The sequence below is a fragment of the Mustela nivalis genome (genome assembly GCF_964662115.1).
Source record: "Mustela nivalis genome assembly, chromosome: 6".
Classification (NCBI taxonomy): Eukaryota; Metazoa; Chordata; class Mammalia; order Carnivora; family Mustelidae; genus Mustela; species Mustela nivalis.
Genome location: NC_139025.1, coordinates 125956923 through 125982832, shown reverse-complemented (window position 1 = coordinate 125982832; position 25910 = coordinate 125956923). Strand labels below are relative to the sequence as shown.

Genomic DNA, 25910 nt, shown 5'->3' with positions numbered 1-25910 from the left:
TAAATATTGTGAAAATGTCTATGCTACCTAAAGCAATCTACACATTTAATGCAATTCCTATCAAAGTACCATCCATCTTTTTCAAAGAAATGGAACAAATAATGCTAAAATTTATATGGAACCAGAAAAGACCTCGAATAGCCAAAGGGATATTGAAAAAGAAAGCCAACGTTGGTGGCATCACAATTCCGGACTTCAAGCTCTATTACAAAGCTGTCATCATCAAGACAGCATGGTACTGGCACAAAAACAGACACATAGATCAATGGAACAGAATAGAGAGCCCAGAAATAGACCCTCAAATCTATGGTCAACTCATCTTCGACAAAGCAGGAAAGAATGTCCAATGGAAAAAAGACAGCCTCTTCAATAAATGGTGCTGGGAAAACTGGACAGCCACATGTAGAAAAATGAAATTGGACCATTTCCTTACACCACACACAAAAATAGACTCAAAATGGATGAAGGACCTCAATGTGCGAAAGGAATCCATCAAAATCCTTGAGGAGAACACAGGCAGCAACCTCTTCGACCTCTGCCGCAGCAACATCTTCCTAGGAACAACGCAAAAGGCAAGGGAAGCAAGGGAAAAAATGAACTATTGGGATTTCATCAAGATCAAAAGCTTTTGCACAGCAAAGGAAACAGTTAACAAAATCAAAAGACAACTGACAGAATGGGAGAAGATATTTGCAAACGACATATCAGATAAAGGACTAGTGTCCAGAATCTATAAAGAACTTAGCAAACTCAACACCCAAAGAACAAATAATCCAATCAAGAAATGGGCAGAGGACATGAACAGACATTTCTGTAAAGAAGACATCCAGATGGCCAACAGACACATGAAAAAGTGCTCCATATCACTCGGCATCAGGGAAATACCAATCAAAACCACAATGAGATATCACCTCACACCAGTCAGAATGGCTAAAATCAACAAGTCAGGAAATGACAGATGCTGGCGAGGATTCGGAGAAAGGGGAACCCTCCTACATTGTTGGTGGGAATGCAAGCTGGTGCAGCCACTCTGGAAAACAGCATGGAGGTTCCTCAAAATGTTGAAAATAGAACTGCCCTATGACCCAGCAATTGCACTATTGGGTATTTACCCTAAAGATACAAATATAGTGATCCAAAGGGGCACATGCACCCGAATGTTTATAGCAGCAATGTCCACAATAGCCAAACTATGGAAAGAACCTAGATGTCCATCAACAGATGAATGGATCAAGAAGATGTGGTATATATACACAATGGAATACTATGCAGCCATCAAAAGAAATGAAATCTTGCCATTTGCGACAACATGGATGGAACTAGAGCGAATCATGCTTAGCGAAATAAGTCAAGCAGAGAAAGACAACTATCATATGATCTCCCTGATATGAGGAAGTGGTGATGCAACATGGAGGCTTAAGTGGGTAGGAGAAGAATAAATGAAACAAGATGGGATTGGGAGGGAGACAAACCATAAGTGACTCTTAATCTCAAAAAACAAACGGAGGGTTGCTGGGGGGAGGGGGTTTGGGAGAAGAGGGTGGGATTATGGACATTGGGGAGGGTATGTGCTTTGGTGAGTGCTGTGAAGTGTGTAAACCTGGTGATTCACAGACCTGTACCCCTGGGGATAAAAATATATGTTTATAAAAAATAAAAATTTATAAAATTAAAAAAAAAAAAAAAAAAAAGAAAGTAAAATGTGCTAGGAAAGGGAAGAAAAATGTAATCATATCAAATGTTTAATGAAAAGTAAAAGTGGCAGAAAATTGTAGAAGGTAAAAATAAGGAGGGAAAAGACAATAAAGAGAAAATAAACTTACATGGTAGATATTAATTAAACTATATCAATAATCACTTCTTTAATTTATTTCTTTATTTCTTTATTTATTTTATAGAGAGTGTGTGAGCTGGGGAGGGGCAGAGGGAAAGGGAAAGATAGAACCTCAAGTAGACCTTGAGCTGAGTACAGAATCTTATGTGAGGCTTTATCTCGGGGACCTTGAGATCATGACCTGAGCCAAAACCAAGAGTCAGGCACTTAAGTGACTGAACCACCAGGTGCCCTTCAATAGTCACTTGAAATATTAATTGTCTAAATACATCAAAACAGACTTAAAAGATTTAAGGCAGACATTAGAACTCACAATGTATCAAAAAAACCAGGACCTGACTATATATTGTCTACAAGAAATCTGCTTTAAATATAAGGGCACAAATACATGAAAAATAAAGTGATAGATCTACCATGTAAACACCAGTTGAAAGAAAGTTAGAGTTGCTATATTAGTTTCAGGCAGAGCAGACTTCAGAGCAAAGAAAATTATCAGGGATAAATAGTAAACATTATATACTAATAAAGAGGTCAATTCTCCAAGAAGATAAAACAATCCATAATTTGTGTATGCCTAACAACAGAACGTCAAAATATGTGAGGGAAAAACTGATAGAACAGTGAAGAGAAACAGGTGAACACATTATTGTAGTTGGAGACTTCAATATCCCTCTATCACATATGGGCATATATAACAGGCAAAAAATTTTAAGAACATAACTAAATTCAACAGCACCACCAATCAACTGGGTATAATTGAAATATATAGGCTACTTCATCAAACAACAACAGAAAACACATCCTTCACAAGCTTACACGAAACGCACACATAGATAGATCACATTCTGGACCATAAAATGCATCTTAACACATTAAATAACAGAAATCATACCGTGTATTCACTCTGACCACAATGGAATTAAGATAGAAACTAATAACAGAACAATAGCTTGGAAAATTCCAAAATATGTAGAGATTAAATAAGACACTTCTAATGAACACATGGGTCAAAGAAGAAATATCAATGTAATTGATATTTATAGATCACCTAGACATTAAAAGCATAGTAAAGGAATACTATTAACAAATCTATGCTTACAAAATTGATCACCAAGATGTAATGGGCCTATTTCTTGAGAAACACAATCTACCAAAACACGTAAAAGAGGTAAGTCAATCTGAACAGAGCTCTATCTGTTAAAGAAATGAAATCAATAATTAATAACTTTACAAAACAGAAAGCACCAGACTTAGATTGGGTAACTGGTAAATTCTACCAAACATTTAGGAAAAAATTACACCAATTCTCTATAATCGTTCAGAAGGTAAAGCAGAGGGGCGCCTGGGTGGCTCAGTGGGTAAAACCTCTGCCTTCGGCTTGGGTCATGGTCTCAGGGTCCTGGGATCAAGCTCCACATTGGGCTCTCTGCTCAGCGGGGAGCCTGCTTCCCCCTCTCTCTCGGCCTGCATCTCTGCCTACTTGTGATCTCTCTCTGTCTCTCTCTCTCTCTGTTAAATAAATAAAATATTAAAAAAAAATAAAGAAGGTAAAGCAGAAAGAATATTTCCTAACTCATGCTATGAGGCCAAGATTACTCCTAACACAAAACCAAAGGCACTACAGGAAAACTACAGACTGATGTAGCTCCTGAACATAGATGGGAAAATCCTTAATATGCTAGCAAACCTACCCCAACCATGTATAACAAGAATTATACACCATGACCAAGTGGAGTTTAACTCAGGTGTGCAACACTGGTTCAATATTCAAAAATTAATTAATGCAATCTATCACAACAAATAGGCAAAAGAAGAAAAGTCACATGATAATATCAATAGATGTGGAAAAAAGCATTTGACAAAATCCAACACACTCACTATCATTATAGTTATTTTAGTTATATATTTATTAGTTATATATTATAGTTATATATTAATTTTACGTGTCTGGGCTTAAGGATGCCAAGATAGTTGATAAACATTATTTCTGGGTGTGTCTGTGAGTGTGTTTTGGGAGAGATTAACATGTGTGTTGTTTGGTAAACTTAATAAAGCAGATGGCTCTCTCTGGTGTAAGTGGGTATCATCTAATCATCTGAGGACCCAAACAGAATAAAAAGGTGAAAGAAGGACAAATTGACTCTCTGCTTCAGCTGAGGCATCCATCTTCTCATGCCCTCAGACATTGACAATCCTGGGTCTCTGATTTTTAGATTCATATTGGAATTTATACCATTAGCCTTCCAATTCTCAGGCTGGGGACTTGGACTAAATTACTCCAGTATTTCCAGGTTCTCCATCTTGCAGATAGCAGATCTTGGTACTTCTTGACTTTTATAACCATATGAGCCAATTCCTACAATAAATCTTTCTATCTATCTATCTATCTATCTATCTATCATCTATCTATCTAAATGTATATGTATCCTAATAGTTCTGTTTCTTTGGAGAACCCTAATACACCTATCTATGATAGAAAAAAAATATCAGTAAACTAGGAAGAGAGCAGAATTGATTGATTAAAAAAAACTACAAAAACCTACCACTGACATCATACTTAGTGGTTAGAAACTTGAAACTTTCCTGCTAAGATCAGGCACATGGCAAAAATATTCCTTCTCACCCCTCCTTTTCAACTTGTATTGGAAATTCTAGCTAGTGCAATTAGAAAAGAAAAGGAAATAAGATGTATTCAGATTGAGAAGGAAGAAATAAAACTGTCCTTGTTCACAGATAAAATAATCACCAAGTAGAAAATCCAAAGAATTCTTAGAACTACCAAGTAATTTCAGCAAGGTTATAAAATATAACGTTAATATACAAAAGCCAATTGCCTTCTATATAGAATCAATGAACAAGTGAAATTTGGAATTAAAAACACATTACGGGGGGGGCGGCTCCTGGGGGGCTCAGTCAGTTAAGCATCTGCCTTTGGCTCAGGTCATGATCCCGGTGTCCCAGGATTGTGTCCTGAATTGAGCTCCTTGCTCAGCCAGGAGCCTGCTTCTCCTTCTACACTTCCCCTCTGCTCATGCTCTCTCTCTCTCTCAAATAAACAAATAAAATCTTTTAAAAACCCCACATTATCATTTCCATTTAGTGCTCCACCAAAAAGAAATACTTTGGTATAAATCTGCCAAATATACAAGATTTATATGAAGAAAACTACAAAGCTCTGATGAAAGAAATTAAAGATGACCTAAATAAATGGAGAGATATTCCATATTCATGGTTGGAAAACTCAGTATGTCATGATGTCAGTTCTTCCTTACTTGATCTATAAATTAAATACAATTCCAATCAAAATTCATGCAAGTTATGGTACTGGCATAAAAACAGACACATAGACCAGTGGAACAGAGTAGAGATCCCAGATATGGACCCTCAACTCTATGGGCAAATAATCTCCGACAAAACAGGAAAATATATACAGTGGAAAAAAGACAGTCTCTTCAATAAATGGTGCTGGGAATTTGTTCTCCATAATTAAGAGTCTGGTTCTTGGTTTGTCTCTCTCCTAGGCTCATTTGTTTTGTTTCCTAAATTCTACATCTGAGTGAAATTATATGGTATTTGTCTTCCTCTGATAGACTTATTTCGCTTAGCATTATGCTCTCTAGCGCTATCCATGTCGTTGCAAATGGCAAGATTTTGTTATTTTTCATGGTTAAGTAATATTCCATTATATATATACATATATATATATATATATCACGTCTTCTTTATCCATTCATCTATTGATGGACACTTGGGCTTCTTCCATGTCTTGACTATTGTGAATGATGTTGCAATAAACATACAGGTACATGTAAAAAAAATAAATAAATAAAAAAATAAATGGTGCTGGGAAAACTAGACAGCTATATGCAGAAGAATGAAACTCGACCATTCTCTTACACCATACACAAAGATAAACTCAAAATGGATAAAAGACCTCAACGTGAGACAGGAATCCATCAGAATCCTAGAGGAGAACATAGGCAGTAATCTCTTCGATATCAGCCACAGCAACTTCTTTCAAGATATGTCTCCAAAGACAAAGGAAACAAAAGCGAAAATAAACTTTTGGGACTTCATCAAAATCAAAAGCTTCTGCACAGCAAAGGAAACAGTCAAGAAAACAAAGAGGCAACCCATGGAATAGGAGAAGATGTTTGCAAACGACAGTACATACAAAAGGTTGTTATCTAGGATCTATAATGAACTCCTCAAACTCAACACATACAAAACAGACAATCATATCAAAAAATGGGCAGAAGATATGAACAGACATTTCTCCAATGAAGACCTACAAATGGCTATTAGACAGATGAAAAAATGTTCATCATCACTAGCCCTCAGGGAGATTCAAATTAAAACCACATTGAGATATCACCTTACACCAGTTAGAATGGCCAAAATTAGCAAGACAGGAAACAACATGTGTTGGAGGGGATGTGGAGAAAGGGCAACCCTCTTCCACTGTTGGTAGGAATGCAAGTTGGTGCAGCCTCTTTGGAGAACAGTGTGGAGATTCCTCAAGAAATTAAAAATAGAACTTCCCTATGACCCTGCAATTGCACTGCTGGGTATTTACCCCAAAGATACAGATGTAGTGAAAAGAAGGGCCATCTGTACCCCAATGTTTATAGCAGCAATGGCCACAGTTGCCAAACTATGGAAAGAACCAAGATGCCCTTCAATGGACGAATGGATAAAGAAGATGTGGTCCATGTACACTATGGAGTATTATGCCTCCATCAGAAAGGACGAATACCCAACTTTTGTAGCAACATGGATGGGACTGGAAGAGATTATGCTGTGTGAAATAAGTCAAGCAGAGAGAGTCAATTATCATATAGTTTCACTTATTTGTGGAGCATAACAAATAGCATGGAGGACATGGGGAGTTAGAGAGGAGAAGGGAGTTGGGGGAAATTGAAAGTGGAGGTGAACCATGAGAGACTATGGACTCTGAAAAACAATCTGAGGGCTTTGAAGGGGCGGGGAGTGGGAGGTCAGGGTACCAGATGGTGGGTATTATAGAGGGCACAGATTGCATGGAGCACTGGGTGTGGTGCAAGAATAATGAATACTGTTATGCTGAAAATAAATTTAAAAAATCATTCCATAAAAAAAATTCATGCAAGTTATTTTGTGGAGGTTAATAAAGAGATTCTAAAGTTTATATGCCAAGGCAGAAAAGTCAGTACAAGAGAGCTTAATATTGAAAAACAAAACCAGAGGACTGACACTACCTGATTTTAAGATGTACTATAAACCTGTAGGACTCAAGAAGTGTGGTATTGGTAAAAGAATAGACAAATAAATCAATGAAACAAAATAGAAAGCCCTGGGACTTACCTACATAAGTATAGTCAAATGACTTTTGACAAAGAAGCAAAGGCAGCACACTGGAGCAGATAATCACTTCAACAAAGCAGGCTGGAGCTGTAGCAACTGGATATCTACATAAAAAAAAAAAAAAGGAGAATCTAGATGCAGGCCTTGTACCTGTCACAAAAATTAACTCAAAATGAATCATAGACCTAATGTAAAATGAAAACTATAAAATTCCTAAAAGATAATATAGAAGAATACCTAGATGACCTTGTCTTGGTGGGGCCTTTTTGGATATAACACCAAAGGCATGACCCTAAAAAAAAAAAAAAAAAGTTGAAGATAAAGTTGATTAGCTGGACTTTATTAAAATAAAAACTTCTGCTCTGCAAAAAACAGTGCCAAGAGAATGAGAAGACAAGTAACAGACTGGACAGAAATAGTTGTTAACAACATATCTCATGAAGGATTATTATTCAAAATAAACAAAACCACTTAAAACTCAATAATAAAAAAACAACCCAATTTAAAAATGGGGGAAATGCCTGAACAGATTCTTCATCAAGAACATATAGACAGGAATTAAGCATATGAAAAGATACTCCACATCATATGTCTTCAGGGCAATACAAATTAAAACAAGATTTCACTACATACCTATTAGAATAGCCAAAATCCAGAACATTAACAATGCCAAATGTTTGTAGAGATGTAGTGTAACATAAAATGGTACAGCCACTTTCTTTTCTTTCTTTCTTTTTTTCTTTCTTTCTTTCTTCCTTCCTTCCTTCCTTTCTTTCTTTCTTTCTTTCTTTCTTTCTTTCTTTCTTTCTTTCTTTCTTTCTTTCTTTCTTTCTTTCTTTCTTTAGAGCACAAGCTCTTTTTAAGAGCATGAGCAAGGGGAAGGGGCAAAGGGAGAAGCAGACTCTCTACTGAGCAGGGAGCCCAATGCAGGGCTTGACCCCAGGACCCTGAGATCATGACCTGAATGGAAGCAGCTGCTTAATTGACGGAGCCACCCAGGTGCCTAGAATAGCCAGTTTGGAAGACATGTTGGTGATTTCCTAAGAGATAGATATTATTTAAGAGTAAGCAAACGCGGGGCGCCTGGGTGGCTCAGTGGGTTAAGCCTCTGCCTTCGGCTCAGGTCATGATCTCAGGATCCCGGGATCAAGCCCCGCATCCTCCTGCTTTCTCCTCTCTCTCTGTTTGCCTCTCTGCCTACTTGTGATCTCTCTCTCTCTGTCAATAAATAAAATATTTTTAAAAAGAGTAAGTAAATGTACTTTTACTGTAAGATCCCACAATCATATTCCTTTGTATTTACTCAAATGAGGTGAAAAATATGTCCACACCAAAACCTACACATAGATGTTTATAGCAGTTTTATTCATAATTTCCAAAATGTGGAAGTACCCAAGATAACCTTCACTGGGTGGATGGATATATACCCTGTATTACATCCGGATGTAGAATATTATTCAGCATTGAAAAGAAATGATCTGTCAAATGAAAAAGACAATTAAAAAAACTGCTTGATGATTCTAATTATATGACATTCTGAAAAAGGCAAAACTATGGAGAGATAAAGGTATCAGTGGTTACCAGGGGAAAGGCGGGGAGGAAAGGATGAATAGCACAGAGGTTTTTATGGCAGTGAAAATATTCTGTATAATACCATAATGATGGATACATGTCATTATATATTTGCCAAAACCCATATAAGATCTAATACCAAGAATAAATAAACACTTAGGTAAACCATGAACTTTGAGTGATAATAATGTATTAATGTAGGCTCATTAATTTTAACAAATGTACCATTCTTATGCAGATGTTGATAATGGGGGAAGGCTATGCATTTATGGGGAAGGGGTTATATGGGTACTCAGTGCTTTCTGCTTAATTTTACTGTGAACCTGAAACTTCTCTAAAAATAAACCCTATTTAAAAGGAAAAAAATATATGTTCCACACAGAAGAATTAGGTACATATCAATAATTTCCAATATATAAATTCTCAACTATAATTTTGATGAAAACTTCAGCATTTTTGTATTTTAAAATAAAATATTACCAAAAATAAGTAAAATAGGGGCACCTCTGTGGCTCAGTGGGTTAAAGCCTCTGTCTTCCACTCAGGTCATGATCCTAGGATCCTGGGATCAAACCCCACGTTGGGCTTTCTGCTCAGTGGGGACCCTGCTTCCTCCTCTCTCTCTGCCTGCTTCTCTGCCTGCTTGTGATCTCCGTCTGTCAAATAAATAAATAAAATCTTTAAAAAGATACATAAAATAAAACATTATCATATTTTAAAAATATATTAAAACAATAAAATTTTTAGAAAAATGCTATGAGGTGTCATAGATTACATGTTATGAATCCATCATTGGCAAGGGTAATGAAATTTAAGTCCAACTATGAGACTTTACCTGAGGCTTATCTGTGTGTGCGTGGAAAGAGAGGGACACCTAACAGAGTCAGAATTCTATTAGGGAGAAAATGATGAATGGATGCTAAGAGGCTGTTAACACTACAGATACATATTATTTTGCATAAACTGCTACCACATTTTATTCTGCTTATGAAAATAGAATTGTATTAAATTACCAATTGATGAATTAAATTCACAAAGTGAATTTTATTTAAAAGATTGTGTATTTGCATTTAGATCAGTGTTTTTTACTTCCCTGAGATTTCATCTTTGACCCATTAATTATTTTGAAGTTTGCTGTGTTCATTCTGAAAAACAGTATGGAATTTCCTCAAAAAGTTAAAAAATAGAAATATCCTATGATCCAGCAATTGTACTACTAGATATTTATCCAAAGGATACAAAAATATAGATTTGAAGGGATACATGCATTCTGATGTTTATAGCACTATTATCAACAATAGCCAAACTATGGAGAGCCCAAATGTTCATTGACTGATGAATGGATAAAGAAGATGTAGAATAAAATGAAATCTTGCTATTTGCAAAGACCTGGGTGGAACTAGAGTGTATTAAGTTAAGTGAAATAAGTTAGTCAGAGAAAGACAAATACCATATGATCTCACTCATCTGTGGAATTTAAGTAAGAAATCAGATGAAGATATGGGAAGGAGGAAATTTAAAAAAGGAGACCAGGGGAAAAAACCACAAGAAACTCTTAATGATAGAGAACAAACAGAGTGTTGATGGAGGGAGGTGGGTTGGGGGAGGGCTAGATGGGTAACAGATATTAAAGAGGGCACTTGTGATGAGCACTGGGGGTTGTATGTAATTGATGAATCACTAAATTCTACTAACAAAACCAACATTGCACTGTATATTAACTGAAATTAAATTTTAAAAAGGTTTGCTGTAAAATTTACAAATTTCTGGAGATTTTTACTATTATCAGTGATATCTAGTTAAATTGTTATTATCACAAAACATATTTTTTATGGTTTTAGTTCTAAAAAATATGTTAATGCTTATTTTATGATCTAAGATATGGTCTATCTTGGTGAATGTCCCATATGTGCTGGAAAAGAATGTGTATCCTGTATTAGTTAATGATACTGTTCAATTCTGTGCGGTTGCTGACTTTTCGCTTGGTGGTTCTATACAATACCAAGAGAGATGCTGAAGTCCCCAGTTTTAACTGTGAACTGATCTCTTTTTTTCCAGTTCTGTCAACTTTTGCTTCATATTATTTTGCAGCTCTGTTGTTTGGTGCACATACATATGCTATATTTTCTTATGATCTGGCACTTTTATCATATGCAATGAACCTCTTTGTTTCTGGCAATTTTCTTTTGTTCTGAAGTCTACAGCCACCATAGCTTTCTTTAGATTAGTGTTTGCAGAGTATATATATTTTTCATTCTTTAATCTACCATTATATTTAAAGTGAATTTTATCCAGTCACTTAATCTCTTTTAATTGGTGTGCTTAGCTCATTTACATTTTTTTTTAAAGTTTTTTTTTTTTAAGATTTTATTTATTTGTCAGAGAGAGAGCGCGAGCGAAAGCGAGCACAGGCAGACAGAGTGGAAGGCAGAGTCAGAGGGAGAAGCAGGCTCCCTGCGGAGCAAGGAGCCCGATGTGGGACTCGATCCCAGGACGCTGGGATCATGACCTGAGCCGAAGGCAGCTGCTTAACCAACTGAGCCACCCAGGCGTCCCAGCTCATTTACATTTAATGTAATTATTGATACATTAGGATGTAAGTCTGTCATTTTATTGTTTTCCTTTTTTTTTTCCCCCTGTTTCTCCTTATCTGTCTTCAACTGGGTTATTTGGCCATTCTTTAGTATTCAATTTTGATTTATGTACATATTGTAGTGTACTTCTTTGTGTTGTATATTCAGTGGTTACACTAGGGATTACAATATACATAGGCAGTTTATCTTAATCTACTAGTGTCAACAGTTCCCTCTTCAAGTGGAATGTAGGTACTTAATTACCACTTAAGTCCCATTATCCTTCCCTTCTCCCTTATGGTACAGTTGTCTTAAATATTACCTTTACATACATACAACCACATCAGATATTATAGTTTTTGCTTTTACTTTTTAAGTGAGAAGTATAACCAGATGTTGTACTTGTATTCTATAACTCGCTCAACGGGTACACAACTACTCATTTACCTAACATCCAATCATCCATGAATTTAAGACATTAGCCACTTTCCCATCGATGATTTTAGAAATTCATCCATCCATGATTCTTGAAATTCATTTTAATTCCTTGTATTATATTTTAACCATATGTGCCTCTAAGCACATCCTCTAAGATCCATATTCCTTTCTCTTTCCTTTCTTTTCAACTCATTCATGTTGATTGTTAAGTATTTACATATACTTCATAAAGTAATTTCCCCAGAGGCGCCTGGGTGGCTCAGTGGGTTAAGCCTCTGCCTTTGGCTCAGGTCATGATCTCAGGGTCCTGGGATCGAGCCCCGCATCAGGCTGTCTGCTCAGCTGGGAGTCTGCTTCCCCCCCTCTCTCTGCCTGCCTCTCTGCCTACTTGTAATCTCCACCTGTCAAATAAATAAATAAAATCTTTAAAAAAAAGTAATTTCCCCAACTGGACTATAAACTTCTTGGCGATGGGTTTCTATTTATTTTGTATCTTCCACTAGGATTTGTGGTGTTCCACCACATGAAGTGATAGATAATCCTACAAATTCACTGCTGTCTCCATGTCTGCCAATAAAAAAGAAAAATTCAGGGGAGGGGGATTAAGATGGCAGAGGAGTAGGGGACCCTAAATTTCTCTGGTCCCTCAAATACAGCTAAATAGTTTTCAAATTATTCGGAACACCTGTGAAATTAATTGGATATCTGAGAAAAATTCTGCAATTCTACAAATAGAAAAGTGACCACATTTGGAAGGTAGGAGGTGCAGAGACTTGAATCCAGGGTAATATATTTGTCATACAGTGGAGGAGAGGGATCCTGCTTAAGAAGGCTACCACAAGTGTTACAGGCAGTGGAGCAGAAAATCAGAACTCTTAGAAGTCTGCTACAGTGGGGTATGTCCCTGGCTTAAAGGTGCTCAGGTAGTAAGGTGAGTTGGAATCACAGGTGGGACAGCATTGTCTCAGGATTCCCAAGGTCACAAGAAGAATGAGGGTGCTTGAGTGCAGCAGAGTTCCCAGGTATGGGAGAGGAGAAGCTGGTTAAAAACTGTAAGTCTAGGTACCAGTTTTCTGCTCTGTGTTGTCATAAATTGTGAATGGCTGCACAGTTGCACAACTGCTCTCCTGGCCAGGGCCCAGCAAATGACAGAAGCATGGTGAGACCACCATTCCCCCAGAAGGAATACTTCGGGATCAGGCCAAAGGAGACTATAAACTTTGGTTTTTGAAACTCAGTCTTGTGCTCAAGATAAAAAAAATGCTTGGTCACAGTCCAGGTGAACACAGAGTTCAGATGGAAATGAGGGAGGCAAGAGTGATTGACTGCTTTTCTGAAGAGTAGAAGCCATAAACTTTTGGCTCCAGGGCTAGAGAGGGGGGCATCACCATTTTTATCCCACCCATTGGTGCTGAAAGCCTTCAGGGAGCAAAACAGCACCACATAGTAGAATCCAGAGCTGCTTACACTGAGCTCGAACCCCTGGCAAGAGAGGAGCAATTCCACCAAGGCAGGGCACCTGAGTATCAGCACAATAGGTCCCTCCCCCAGAAGACCAGCAGAAACAACTGGCCTGCACCGAGTATACTGAACGTAGAGAGATGCAAAGCTGAAGCTCTTGGGGACAACAGCATATAGCACTCATGGGGTTTTTTATTCTTAAGTCTTTCAGTATTATTTTTTCAGTTATTTTCTTATTTTTTCAATTCTTTTTAATTTTTATTTTTATATACATTATATATATATATATATATTTATATTTATATGTATATATATAGTTTGTTTTATTTTTTCCTTTCATTGTACTTTTTTTAAAGATTTTATTTGACAGAGAGATCACAAGTAGGCAGAGAGGCAGGCAGAGAGAGAGGGAAGCAGGCTCCCCACTGAGCAGAGGGCCTGATGCTGGGCTTGATCCCAGGACGCTGAGATCATAACCTAAGCCAAAGGCAGGGGCCTAACCCACTGAGCCACCCAGGCGCCCCTCATTGTATTTTTTATTTATTTCATTTATTTATTTATTTATTTATTTATGTATTTTTATTTCATTGTATTTTATCTTTTTTTAAAAATGTTTGATTATGTGTGTGTGTGTGTGTGTGTGTGTGTGTGTGTGTGTGTATTTCTTTCTTATTTTGGGATCCAGTTTCTTTTAACATGCAGAACAAAACACACCCAGGATCTAGTTTTTTGTTTTGTTCTGTTTTGTTTCTTCTCTTCCTTGTTTTGCTTTTTTTTTTTTTCTGGTTTGTTTTGTTTTCTTTCTGTATCACTGTAGTTATTGTTGTATTTTCTCTTTCTCTTTCTCTCTTCTATTCTTTTCTGTACAAAATGATGAGACAGAGAAATCCACCCCAAAAGAACAGAACAGGAGTAGTACTCACTGCCACAGATATAATCAATATAGATGTAAGATGTCTGAACTAGAATTTAAAACGATTATAAAGATACTAGCTGGCATTGAAAAAAGCATAGAAGACACTAGAGAACCCCTTAGTGTAGAAATAAAAGAACTAAAACCTAGTTAGGCTGAAATTAAAAATGCGGTTACTGAGATGCAGTCCCAAATGGAGGCTTTAAAAGTGAGGATAAATGAGGCAGAAGAGTCAGTGATAAAGATAAAATGATGGAAAATAAGGAAGCGAAAGGAAGAGAGAAACTACTGGATCATGAAGGGAGACTTAGAGAACTCAGATTGCATAAAGTGAAATAATATCCAGATATTAGAAGTCCCAAAATATGAGGAGAGGGAGACAGGGACAGAAGGTCTACTTGAACAAATTATAGCTGATAACTTCCCTAGTCTGGGGAAGGAAACAGGCATTCAAGTCCAGGAGGCACAGTGAACTCCTCTCAACACCTTAACATGTAATAGTGAAGCTTGCTAGTTGTCTTTCTCTGCTTGACTTATTTCGCTAAGCATGATACGCTCTAGTTCCATCCATGTTGTCGCAAATGGCAAGATTTCATTTCTTTTGATGGCTGCATAGTATTCCATTGTGCATATATACCACATCTTCTTGATCCATTCATCTGTTGATGGACATCTAGGTTCTTTCCATAGTTTGGCTATTGTGGACATTGCTGCTATAAACATTCGGGTGCACGTGCCCCTTTGGACCACTACATTTGTATCTTTAGGGTAAATACCCAGTAGTGCAATTGCTGGGTCATAGGGTAGTTCTATTTTCAACATTTTGAGGAACCTCCATGCTGTTTTCCAGAGTGGCTGCACCAGCTTGCATTCCCACCAACAGTGTAGGAGGGTTCCCCTTTCTCCACATCCTCGCCAGCATCTGTCATTTCCTGACTTGTTGATTTTAGCCATTCTGACTGGTGTGAGGTGATATCTCATTGTGGTTTTGATTGGTATTTCCCTGATGCCGAGTGATATGGAGCACCTTTTCATGTGTCTGTTGGCCATCTGGATGTCTTCTTTGCAGAAATGTCTGTTCATGTCCTCTGCCCATTTCTTGATTGGATTATTTGTTCTTTGGGTGTTGAGTTTGCTAAGTTCTTTATAGATTTTGGACACTAGCCCTTTATCTGATATGTCGTTTGCAAATATCTTCTCCCATTCTGTCAGTTGTCTTTTGATTTTGTTAACTGTTTCCTTTGCTGTGCAAAAGCTTTTGATCTTGATGAAATCCCAATAGTTCATTTTTGCCCTTGCTTCCCTTGCCTTTGGCGATGTTCCTAGGAAGATGTTGCTGTGGCTGAGGTCGAAGAGGTTGCTGCCTGTGTTCTCCTCAAGGATTTTGATGGATTCCTTTCACACATTGAGGTCCTTCATCCATTTGGAGTCTATTTTCGTGTGTGGTGTAAGGAAATGGTCCAATTTCATTTTTCTGCATGTGGCTGTCCAATTTTCCCAACACCATTTATTGAAGAGGCTGTCTTTTTTCCATTGGACATTCTTTCCTGCTTTGTCGAAGATTAGTTGACCATAGAGTTGAGGGTCTATTTCTGGGCTCTCTATTCTGTTCCATTGATCTATGTGTCTGTTTTTGTGCCAGTACCATGTTGTCTTGATGATGACAGCTTTGTAATAGAGCTTGAAGTCCGGAATTGTGATGCCACCAACTTTGGCTTTCTTTTTCCATATCCCTTTGACTATTCGAGGTCTTTTCTGGTTCCATATAAATTTTAGGATTATTTGTTCCATTTCTTTGAAAAAGATGGATGGTACTTTGATAGGAATTGCATTAAATGTGTAGATTGCTTTAGGTAGCATAGACATTTTCACAATATTTATTCTTCTAATCCAGGAACATGGAACATTTTTCCATTTCTTTGTGTCTTCCTCAATTTCTTTGATCTCCCTGATATGAGGAAGTGGTGATGCAACATGGGGGCTTAAGTGCGTAGGAGAAGAATCAATGAAACAAGATGGAATTGGGAGGGAGACAAACCATAAGTGACTCTTAATCTCACAAAACAAACTGAGCGTTGCTGGGGGGAGGGGGGTTGGGAGAGGGGGGTGGGGTTATGGACATTGGGGAGGGTATGTGCTTTGGTGAGTGCTGTGAAGTGTGTAAACCTGGTGATTCACAGACCTGTACCCCTGGGGATAAAAATATATGTTTATAAAAAATAAAAAATTTTTTAAAAAATAGTGAAGCTTGCAAATTTCAAAGATACAAAGAAAATCCTGAAAGCAGCTTGGGATAAGCGGTCCTTTACCAACAAATGTAGAACACAAGTCTGTCAGCAGACCTGTCCACAGAGACCTTGGAGTCCAAAAAGGACTGGTATGATATATTCAGCATGATAAATGGAAAAGATATGCAGCCAAGAATACTTTTTCCAGCAAGGCTGTCATTCAGAATAGAAGGAGGGATAAAGTCTCCAGGACAATCACAAACTAAAGTAATTTGTAAATACTAAACCAGCCATGCAAGAAATATTAAAGGGGACCCTTTGAGTGAAGAGAGAGCTGAAAAGTAACAAAGCCAGAAAGGAACAGGGATAATCTATAGGAACAGCAACTTTACAGGTAATACAATGGCATGAAATTCATATCTTTTAATAATTACTCTGAATGTAAATGTACTAAAAGCTCCAAACAATAGACAGAGGGTATCAGAAAGAATAAGAAAACAAGACCCATTAATTTTACAAGAGACACATTTTAGACATAAAGACACCTTTAGATTGAAAGTGAGGGATGGAGAACCATTACCATGCCAATGGACATTGAAAGAAAGCTGGAGAATCAATCCTTATATCAGACAAACTAGATTTTAAACCAAAGACTGTAATAAGAGATGAAGAAGGGACACTATATCATAATAAAAGGGTCTGTCCAACAAGAAGATCTTGCAATTGTAAATATTTATGTCCCTAATTTGGGAGCAGCTGAATAAATAAACCAATTAATAACAAAATTTAAAACTCATGAATAATAATAGTAGGGGACTTTAACAGCAATGGACAGATCATCTAAGCAGAAGGAAACAAGGACTTTAAATGACACACTGGAACAGATGGACTTGACAGGTATATTCAGAGCATTTCATTTTAAACCAGCAGAATACACATTTTCTGGAGTACATATGGAACATTCTCCAGAATAGAGCACATATTGGGTCACAAATCTGGTCTCAACTAGTACCAAAAGAATGAGATTATCCCCTGCATATTTAAAGACCACAATGCTTTAAAACTTGAAGTCAACTACAAGGAACAATTGGAAGGACCACAAATACATGGCAGTTAAAGGGCATCCTACTAAAGAATGAATGGGTCAACCAGGAAATTAAGGAAGAATTTTTTTAAAAACATGGAAGCAAATGAAAATGAAAACATGACAGTTCAGAAACTCTGGGATGCAGCAAAAGCAGTCCTAGGAGGGAAGTATATTGCAATAAAGTCCCTTCTTAAGAAACAAGAAAAGTCTCAAATACACAACCAAACTTTATACGTAAAGGAGCTGGAAAAAGAAGAGCAAATAAAGCCTAAATTCAGCAGAAGAGAAATAATAAAGATTAGAGCAGAAATATAATGATACAGAAATTTTAAAAACCAGTAGAACAGATCAATGAAACTAGAAGCTGTTTCTTCAAAAGAATTAATAAGATCTATAAACCCCCCTAGCCAGACTTACCAAAAAGAAAAGAGAAAGGTCCCCAATAAATGAAATCATGAAGAGGAGAGACCACAACTAACAATGAAGAAATACAATTATAACGGGGGTGCCTGGGTGGCTCAATGGGTTAAAGCCTCTGCCTTCGGCTCAGGTCATGATCTCAGGGTCGTGGGATTGAGACCCACATCGGGCTCTCTGCTCAGTAGGGAGCCTGCTTCCCCCCTCTCTCTCTACCTGCCTCTCTGCCTACTTGTGATCTCTGTCTGTCAAATAAACAAATAAAATCCTTTTTTTTTAAAAAAAGAAAAAACAACAAAAAAAGAAATACAATTATAAGAGAATATTATGAGCAATTATATGCCAATAAATTAAGCAATCTGGAAGAAATGGGTGCATTCCTAGAAACACATAGACTACCCAAACTGAAACAGGAAGAAATGGAAGACCTGAACAGAACTATAACCAGGAAGGAAATTGAAGCAGTAATAAAAAAAAATCTCCCAACAAACAAGATTCCAGGGCAGGATGGCTTCCCAGGGGAATTCTACCAAACACTTAAAGAAGAATGAATACTTATTCTTCTGAAACTGTTCCATAAAATAAAAATGGAAGGGATACTTTCAAAATTATTCTATGAGGCCCAAATTACCTTGAACCCAAAACCAGACAAAGATTCAACTAAAAAGGAGAATTGCAGACCAATATCCCTTGTGAACATGGATGTAAAAATTCTCAATAAGATACTAGCTATTAGGATCCAAAAGTATATTAAAATGTTTATTCACCATGACCAAGTAGGATTTATTCCTTGGCTGCAAGGGTGGTTCAACAACCACAGATCAATCAATGTGATACATCACATTAATAAAAGAAAGGACTAGAACCATACAATCCTCTCAATAGGTATAGAAATAGCATTTAACAAAATACAGCATCCTTCCCTTCTTTTTATCCTTCCCCTTTTTAAAAAAAGTATTTATTTATTTGAGACAGAGCACAAGTGCACAAGAGAGAGCACAAGTGGAGGGGAGGGGCAGAAGGACAGGAAGAAGCAGACGCCCCACTGAGCAGGGAGCCTGACACAGGGCTCAATCCCAGGACCCCAGGATCATGGCTTGAGCTGAAGGCAGATGCTTAACAACTGAGCCACCCAGGAGCCCCTACTATGTCCTTTCTTGATAAAAACTCTCTGCTATATAGGGATAGAGGGAACATACCTCAATATCACAAAAGGCATATATAAAAAACCCACAGCGAATATCTTCCTCAATGGGGAAAAACTGAGAGGTTTTCCTCTAAGGTCAGGAACAGGACAGGGATCTCTACTCTCACCACTGCTGTTCAACATAGTACTGGAAGTCCTGGCCTCAGCAGTTAGACGACAAGATATAAAAGAAATCCAAATCAGCAAAGAAGTCAAACTCTCACTATTTGCAAGATGACATGATACTCTAAATAGAAAACCCAAAAGACTCCACCCAAAAATTGCTAGAACTCATACAGGAATTCAGCAAAGTTGCAGGATATAAAATCAATGTACAGAGATCTGTTGCATTTCTATACACTAACAATAAGGCAGAAGAGAAATCAAGGAAACAATCCCATTTACAATTGCATCAAAAACTGTAAGATACCTAGGAGTAAACCTCACCAAAGAGGTAAAGGATCTATAACTCCAAAAACTATAGCACACTTATGAAAGACATTGAAGAGGACAAAAAGAAACGGGAAGACACTCCATGCTCATGGACTGGAAGAACAAACATTGTTAACATGTCTACACTATCCAAAGCAATCTGTACATTTAATGCAATCCCTATCAAAATACCATCAACATTTTTCACAGAACCTTAACAAACAATCCTAAAATTTGTATGAAACCAGAAAAGACCCTAAATAATCATAAGAATGTTGAAAAAGTAAACCAAAGCTGGAAGCATCATGATTCTGGACTTCATGCTGTATTACAAAGCTGTATTCATCAAGACAGTATGGTACTAGCACAAAAACAGACACATAGATCATTGGAACAGAACAGAGAACTCAGAAATGAACCCTCAACTTTATTGTCCACTCATTTTCAACAAAGCAAGAAAGAATATCCAAGGGAAAAAAGATAGTCTCTTCAACAAATGGTGTTGTCAGCCACATGCAGAAAAATGAAACTGGACCACTTTCTTACACCACACACAAAATAAATTAAAAATGGACTAAAGACCTAAATGTGAGACAGGAAACCATCAAGACCCTAGAGGTGAACACAGGCAGCAACCTCTTTGACCTTGGCTGTAGCAACTTCTTACTAGATATGTCTCCTGATGCAAGGGAAACAAAAGCAAAAATTAACTATTGGGACTTCAAGATAAAAAACTTCTGCACAGTGAAAGAAACAATCAATAAATCAATAAACAATCAATAAAACTAAGAGGCAACCTACAAATGGGAGAAGATACTTGCAAATAACTTACCTGATAAAGGGTTAATATCCAAAATCTATTAAGAAAACTTATCAAAGTCAACAGCCAAAAAACAAATAATCCAATCAGGAAATGGGCAGAAGAAAGGAACAGACATTTCTCCAAAGAAGACATACAAATGGCCAGACACATGAAAAAATGCTCAACATCATCCAGCATCAGGGAAATACAACTCAAAACCATGGTAAGATACCACCTTACACTGGTCAAAATGGCTAAAATTAAGAACTCAGGAAGCAACAGATATTGGCAAGGATGTTAAGAAAGAAGAACCCTCTTACTCTGCTGGTGGGAATGCAAGCAGGTACAGCCACTATGGAAAACAGTATGGAGTTTCCTCAAAAAGTTAAAAATAGAGATACCCTACAACCCAGCAATTGCACTAGTAGGTATTTACACAAAGGACACACACATAGTGATCTGAAGGGGCATCTGCACCCCAATGTTTACAGCAGCAATATCCATAATAGCCAAACTACATAAAGAGCCCAAATGTCCATCAACAAATGAACAGATAAAGATGTGGTGTGTATCTACAATGGAATATTACTCAGCCATCAAAAAGAATGAAATCTTGCCATTTGCAGTGACATGGATGGGACTAGAGGATATTATGCTAACTGAAATAAGTCAGTCATAGAAAGACAAATACCACATAATTTCACTCATATGTGGGATTTAAGAAACAAAAAAGATGAGAATAGGGTAAGTGAAGAAAAAATTAAATAAGATGAAAATAGGGAAGCAAATGATAAGAGACACTAAACTCTAGGAAACAAACAGTGTTGCTGGAGGGAATGTGGGTGGGGGCAAGGGATAATTGGTTGATGGGCATTAATGAGGGCACTTTATGTAATGGCTACTGGTGTTATATGCAACTGATGAATTACTAAATTTTACCCTTGAAACTAATAATACAGTATATGTTAACTAAACTGAATTTAAATAAAGAATAAAAAAAAAACAGCTACCCATGCACTCACTAGATCATGAATGAAGTTTTCCACAAAACTTCTTATTCCTATATCTAGCATTAGCACTCAAAATACCTGCCCACATGGAACTGGTGAACAAGAATTGTTCTAGAAGAGCAAAAACTTTTGAGGTTGAAACTCATTAACCTTGGTGTAAAAAACTCTCCATAACATCCTCAGAAAGCACTTTGTCCCAAATATGTAGCTATGCAACTGCCAGGCACCCTTTCATAGCTCCATCCCAACTCACACACACGCGTGCAAACATGTAGATACATACTCACACTCTCACACAGAAACATACTGCAGTCAATTACCCCATTTTGGACAAGAATAGTTTATTTCTATGAATATGATTTTAACAATATTCCCTAAGTATTTATTAATCAAGGATTCCTCCAAATCAGAAAAAAAACCAAAGTAATTAACAAATATGTCAATTATATATATTGATAAATATTATATATATATATATACAATTTTAAAAATCTCTTTCTGTAATTTAGGTTGCTTTTTTTTTTTTAAAGATTTTATCCATTTATTTGAGAGAGAGAGCACAAGTGGGTGGAGGGGCAGAGAGAGAGAGAGAGAGAAACAAACTCCCCACTGAGCAGGGAGCATCATCTGGGGCCTGATCCCAGGACCCCGGGATCATGACCTGGGCTGAAGGCAGACCCTTAACCGACTGAGCCACACAGGCACCCCTGTAATTTAATTTTTGATTTTGAACTTTTAAAGAAGATTTTATTTTTAAGTAATCTCCACACCCAACATGGGCTTGAACTCACCACCCTGAGATAAAGAGTCACACACCTTGCTGACTGAGTCAGTCAGGTGCCCCTTTAATTGTGAACTTTTAAGTGATGGAAGGAGTGAAGGATTTAATGCTGGAGTATAATTTGTTGGGGATTTTCAGTATATTTTGGTGGGGATTTTTAAAGTTTCTTGCAAATATAAATCAAGCTTGCTCCAATTCCACAAGAACACCACCACAGTCTTTAGGATGGAGAAAAATCACTGGCTTTCCATGTGCTCCTATTTTGGCCTCTTCACTTAGACTACGAATCTTCTTCTCTTTCAAATCCATCACAGCTGCATTTATATCATCCACCTGGAGAAAAAGAAATAAATAAAAACAGGTTTAAGATCACAAAAATAACGAATTACAGGATCTTAAAAGTTAGAAGAAACTTGGTAAGCTCATGAGGTCTATCTCCTCTGCCTTCAGGCAGAATCATTCTTAAACCATCTAAAAATAAGTTTACTGCTTCCAGAGAGGGAAAAGAAGTCGGCAAATTCTCATAGGTGAGCAATCACAGTGCTTAAGAATTTTCACCATTAGTAAACATTACTCCTTATAACCTAAAAAATGTATGTCACACTTGATATTTTCTCTTAGTGGTACTATCGGTGATACTGCACATACTCCTTTTTCTTAAGAGCTCTGAGTTCCTAATTTATAATCATTTATTATAGAGAGATGAGGCCTATATAAATGGGCAAGAGATTAAAATGAGAAACCAGATAAGAAGATCTTAGCAGGAGGTGCCTGGGTGTCCCAGTGGGTTAAGCCTCTGCCTTCTGCTCAGGTCATGATTTCAGGGTGTTGGGATCAAGCCCTGCATCCGGCTCTCTGCTCAGCAGGGAGCCTGTTCCCTAACACCCCCTCCCCCACCATCGCCTGCCTCTCTGCCCACTTGTGATCTCTGTCAAATAAATAAATAAAATCTTTAAAAAGAAAAAAGATCTTAGCAGTATATGACTCAGGTTATAGTACATACTCAAAAGATAGGAGTGTTCCTCTGGATCCCCAAACCTCCCACCTGCCAAACCACCTCTGAGATTAAAACTTCATATTTCCATGTAAATTACTAAGAAATTGCCACCAAAATGTTTTTTTCCGATTCTAAAAAATCTAAACATTTATAATTTTATAACTCTTCTAAATCATTTCTATTTTCTTCATATTATTGGCAGTCTTGAAAAGAAGCAAATGTGTTTCTATATATTTGATGAAAGAGTGATGCTCCTCTATCTTGGAAAGTCATCCTTATTAGACTGAGAACCCAATAAATGGATGGGAAGGTATACAAAATCCTCTATTCCTAGGCAGTCATAAATCATTCTGGAGTTTAATAGCCTAATGGCATTCTAAAAATAAAGCAGAGAATATAACACCCATGTACCCAACATGTAGATTTAACAAATGTTCATATTTATAGAATCTGATTTTCAGTGAGTCAAGGATTATATAATAAATTCTAAAACTTGACAAACAACTGACAAGGAGGATACTAGATTACTATAAGTAAATGATTTCTTCAAATAGTATACATTCTATTATTTGTATATTCCTGACAATGTTTCATTTTAAACTTGACAGCTATATCAAAGTCAGGCCCAGACCATAACCATGGTTACTTCATGTATCTTGAAATAATTGGTCTACTCTCATCTTTTTCAGAACAGTGGAATTCCTCCGGATGGCTTATCTTTTCATATCTGGATATAATGAATTTCATTTAATTGAATGTAACTTCTCTTTCCATTTTCCCAAAGTTGGTCTGAGTTAGTCTTTTCATTTTAAAGTAATTAAACTAGCACCACTCTCACTTTTCTCCACAGTGAACTATTCTCCTCAGTTCGGCACATGTTCCTCCAAATCCTGAAATAAACTTATAAAATTTACATATATGTGTACTAGTAAAGAAATTGGCTTTGTCTTAAGAGAGGTCTTGCTTCAATGTCTGGGAGATAACCCATGTCACCTGAGAGGAGTGTCTTTGTTTAGGGTAGAGGATGACCAGAGAGATTCCTAACATAGACCTGGCCATACCCAAGTCTTAGGGCAGGGGCTGGCCAGGACAGAAACCATGCAATTTAAGGTAGGAGCTATGGGTCGCGTATCAGCAAACTTGGAGATAGTTTAACCATGTGTTCAAAATTTAAAGTGAAATATGCCGAATAAATAAGAACAGATACAACCTAAAAATAAAATGAACAATCCACCAAGATGACAAAACAATCTTGACTCTGCATGTACCTAACAGAAAACTAAAAAGCAAACCAAACATGCATAGCTCTCAGTATCTCATACATCAAGCGGACAGAAGATTAAGGATAAAAACAAACTGTAACAGACAGTTCTTAGACCACTCTGGATTTAAGTGCCTTATCAGATATGTGATTTGCAAATATTCTCCCCTATTCTGTGTGTCTTTATGCAAAGCCTTTTAATTTTGATGAAGCCCCGTGTTATTACATGTGCTTTTGGTGTTAAATCTAAGAAAACATTGACCAATTCAAGGTCATGAAAACTTATGCCTGTTTTTTCCCCAAGAGTTTTATAGTTTTAGCTCTTACATTTAGGTCTTTGACCCATTCTAATTTTTATATTTGATGTAATACAACTTTGGGGGTTTTGTGAAATGCTGTCTTGACCCAGTTCTGAGGCCCTGGCTAAAGGCTAGTCAGTTCTTCTCCAGCAACTAATAAAGTCCACATCTCAACCATTTCCCTTATCAGTCTCACATTCTGGAGCCATTATGTGCCCAATCTAATTTCCCCAGAGATAGATACCAGACAACTAGGTACAGTAGATCTGCTCCAGAGCCCACAGAATTATTCAGATTAGCCAATCTAAAGGGAGCCTATGAAAACTAACTAACCCCACCCCATTTGCCCCACTAAGCTGCCCCCTACAGCTCCAGTTTGCTGTTACTTTGTCCCCATGTGTGATCTCATGTGGCCTACACAGCAGCTTTCTCTCATTTGGAGTTCTAAGGAACAAAGACTTTTGCTTTTCATCTATGTACATGTCACTGTATTGTGTCCCACAGTTAAAAGAATCTTTAAATCTTATAAAACCTATGGTGTGAGGCAAGTGTCCCAATACATTCTTTTTTTTTTTTTTTTTTTTAAGATTTTATTTATTTACTTGACAGAGAGAGACACCAGAGAGGGAACACAAGCAGGGTGAGTGGAGAGGGAGAATTAGGCTCCCTGCTGAGCAAAGAGCCCAATGTGGGGCTCGATCCCAGGACCCTGGGATCATGACCTGAGCCAAAGGCAGATGTTTAACGACTGAGCCACCCAGGTGCCAACCCCCTAATACATTATTTTGCATGTATCCAGCTGTCCCAAAGCCATCTGTTGAAAAGACGAGTCTTTCCCCATTGGATGGTCTTGTTACTTTTGTTGAAAACTTACTGTATATATGAGGATTTATGTCTGACTCTTAGACTCCCTCTTAGCTCTATTCTATTGATTTCTATGTCTATCCTTATGCTAGTACCATGCCATTTTGATTACTGTAGCATTGTATAAAGTTTTGAAATTAGGAAGTGTAAATCCTACAACTTTGCTATTCTCTTTCAAGACTGCTTTGGCTATTTGGGATCCCTTGCATTTTTATATGAATTTTAGGATTATTTGTCCATTTCTGCAAAGATGCCAGCTAGACAGACTCGGATAGGGATTGGATCAAGTTATAGATCAAGTTAGGGAATATTGCCATTTTTAACAATAGTCAGTCATATGATGCATGACATAAAATATCTCTCCATTTATTGAGGCCTTTTTAATCTTTCAATAATGATTTGTAGTTTTTGG

The 25910-nt window shown here is 37.2% G+C and overlaps 1 protein-coding gene across 1 annotated transcript in view; it reads right to left on the bottom strand.

Moving 5' to 3' along the window:
- Positions 1 to 21620: 21620 nt before the first annotated feature.
- Positions 21621 to 25910, bottom strand: part of MCEE (methylmalonyl-CoA epimerase) — a 30055-nt gene continuing 25765 nt past the window's right edge. The window contains exon 3 of the mRNA XM_082736630.1: positions 21621 to 22410. Coding sequence (XP_082592756.1) covers positions 22258 to 22410 — 153 coding nt within the window. The 3' untranslated portion in view covers positions 21621 to 22257. The remainder of the gene's footprint in view (positions 22411 to 25910) is intronic.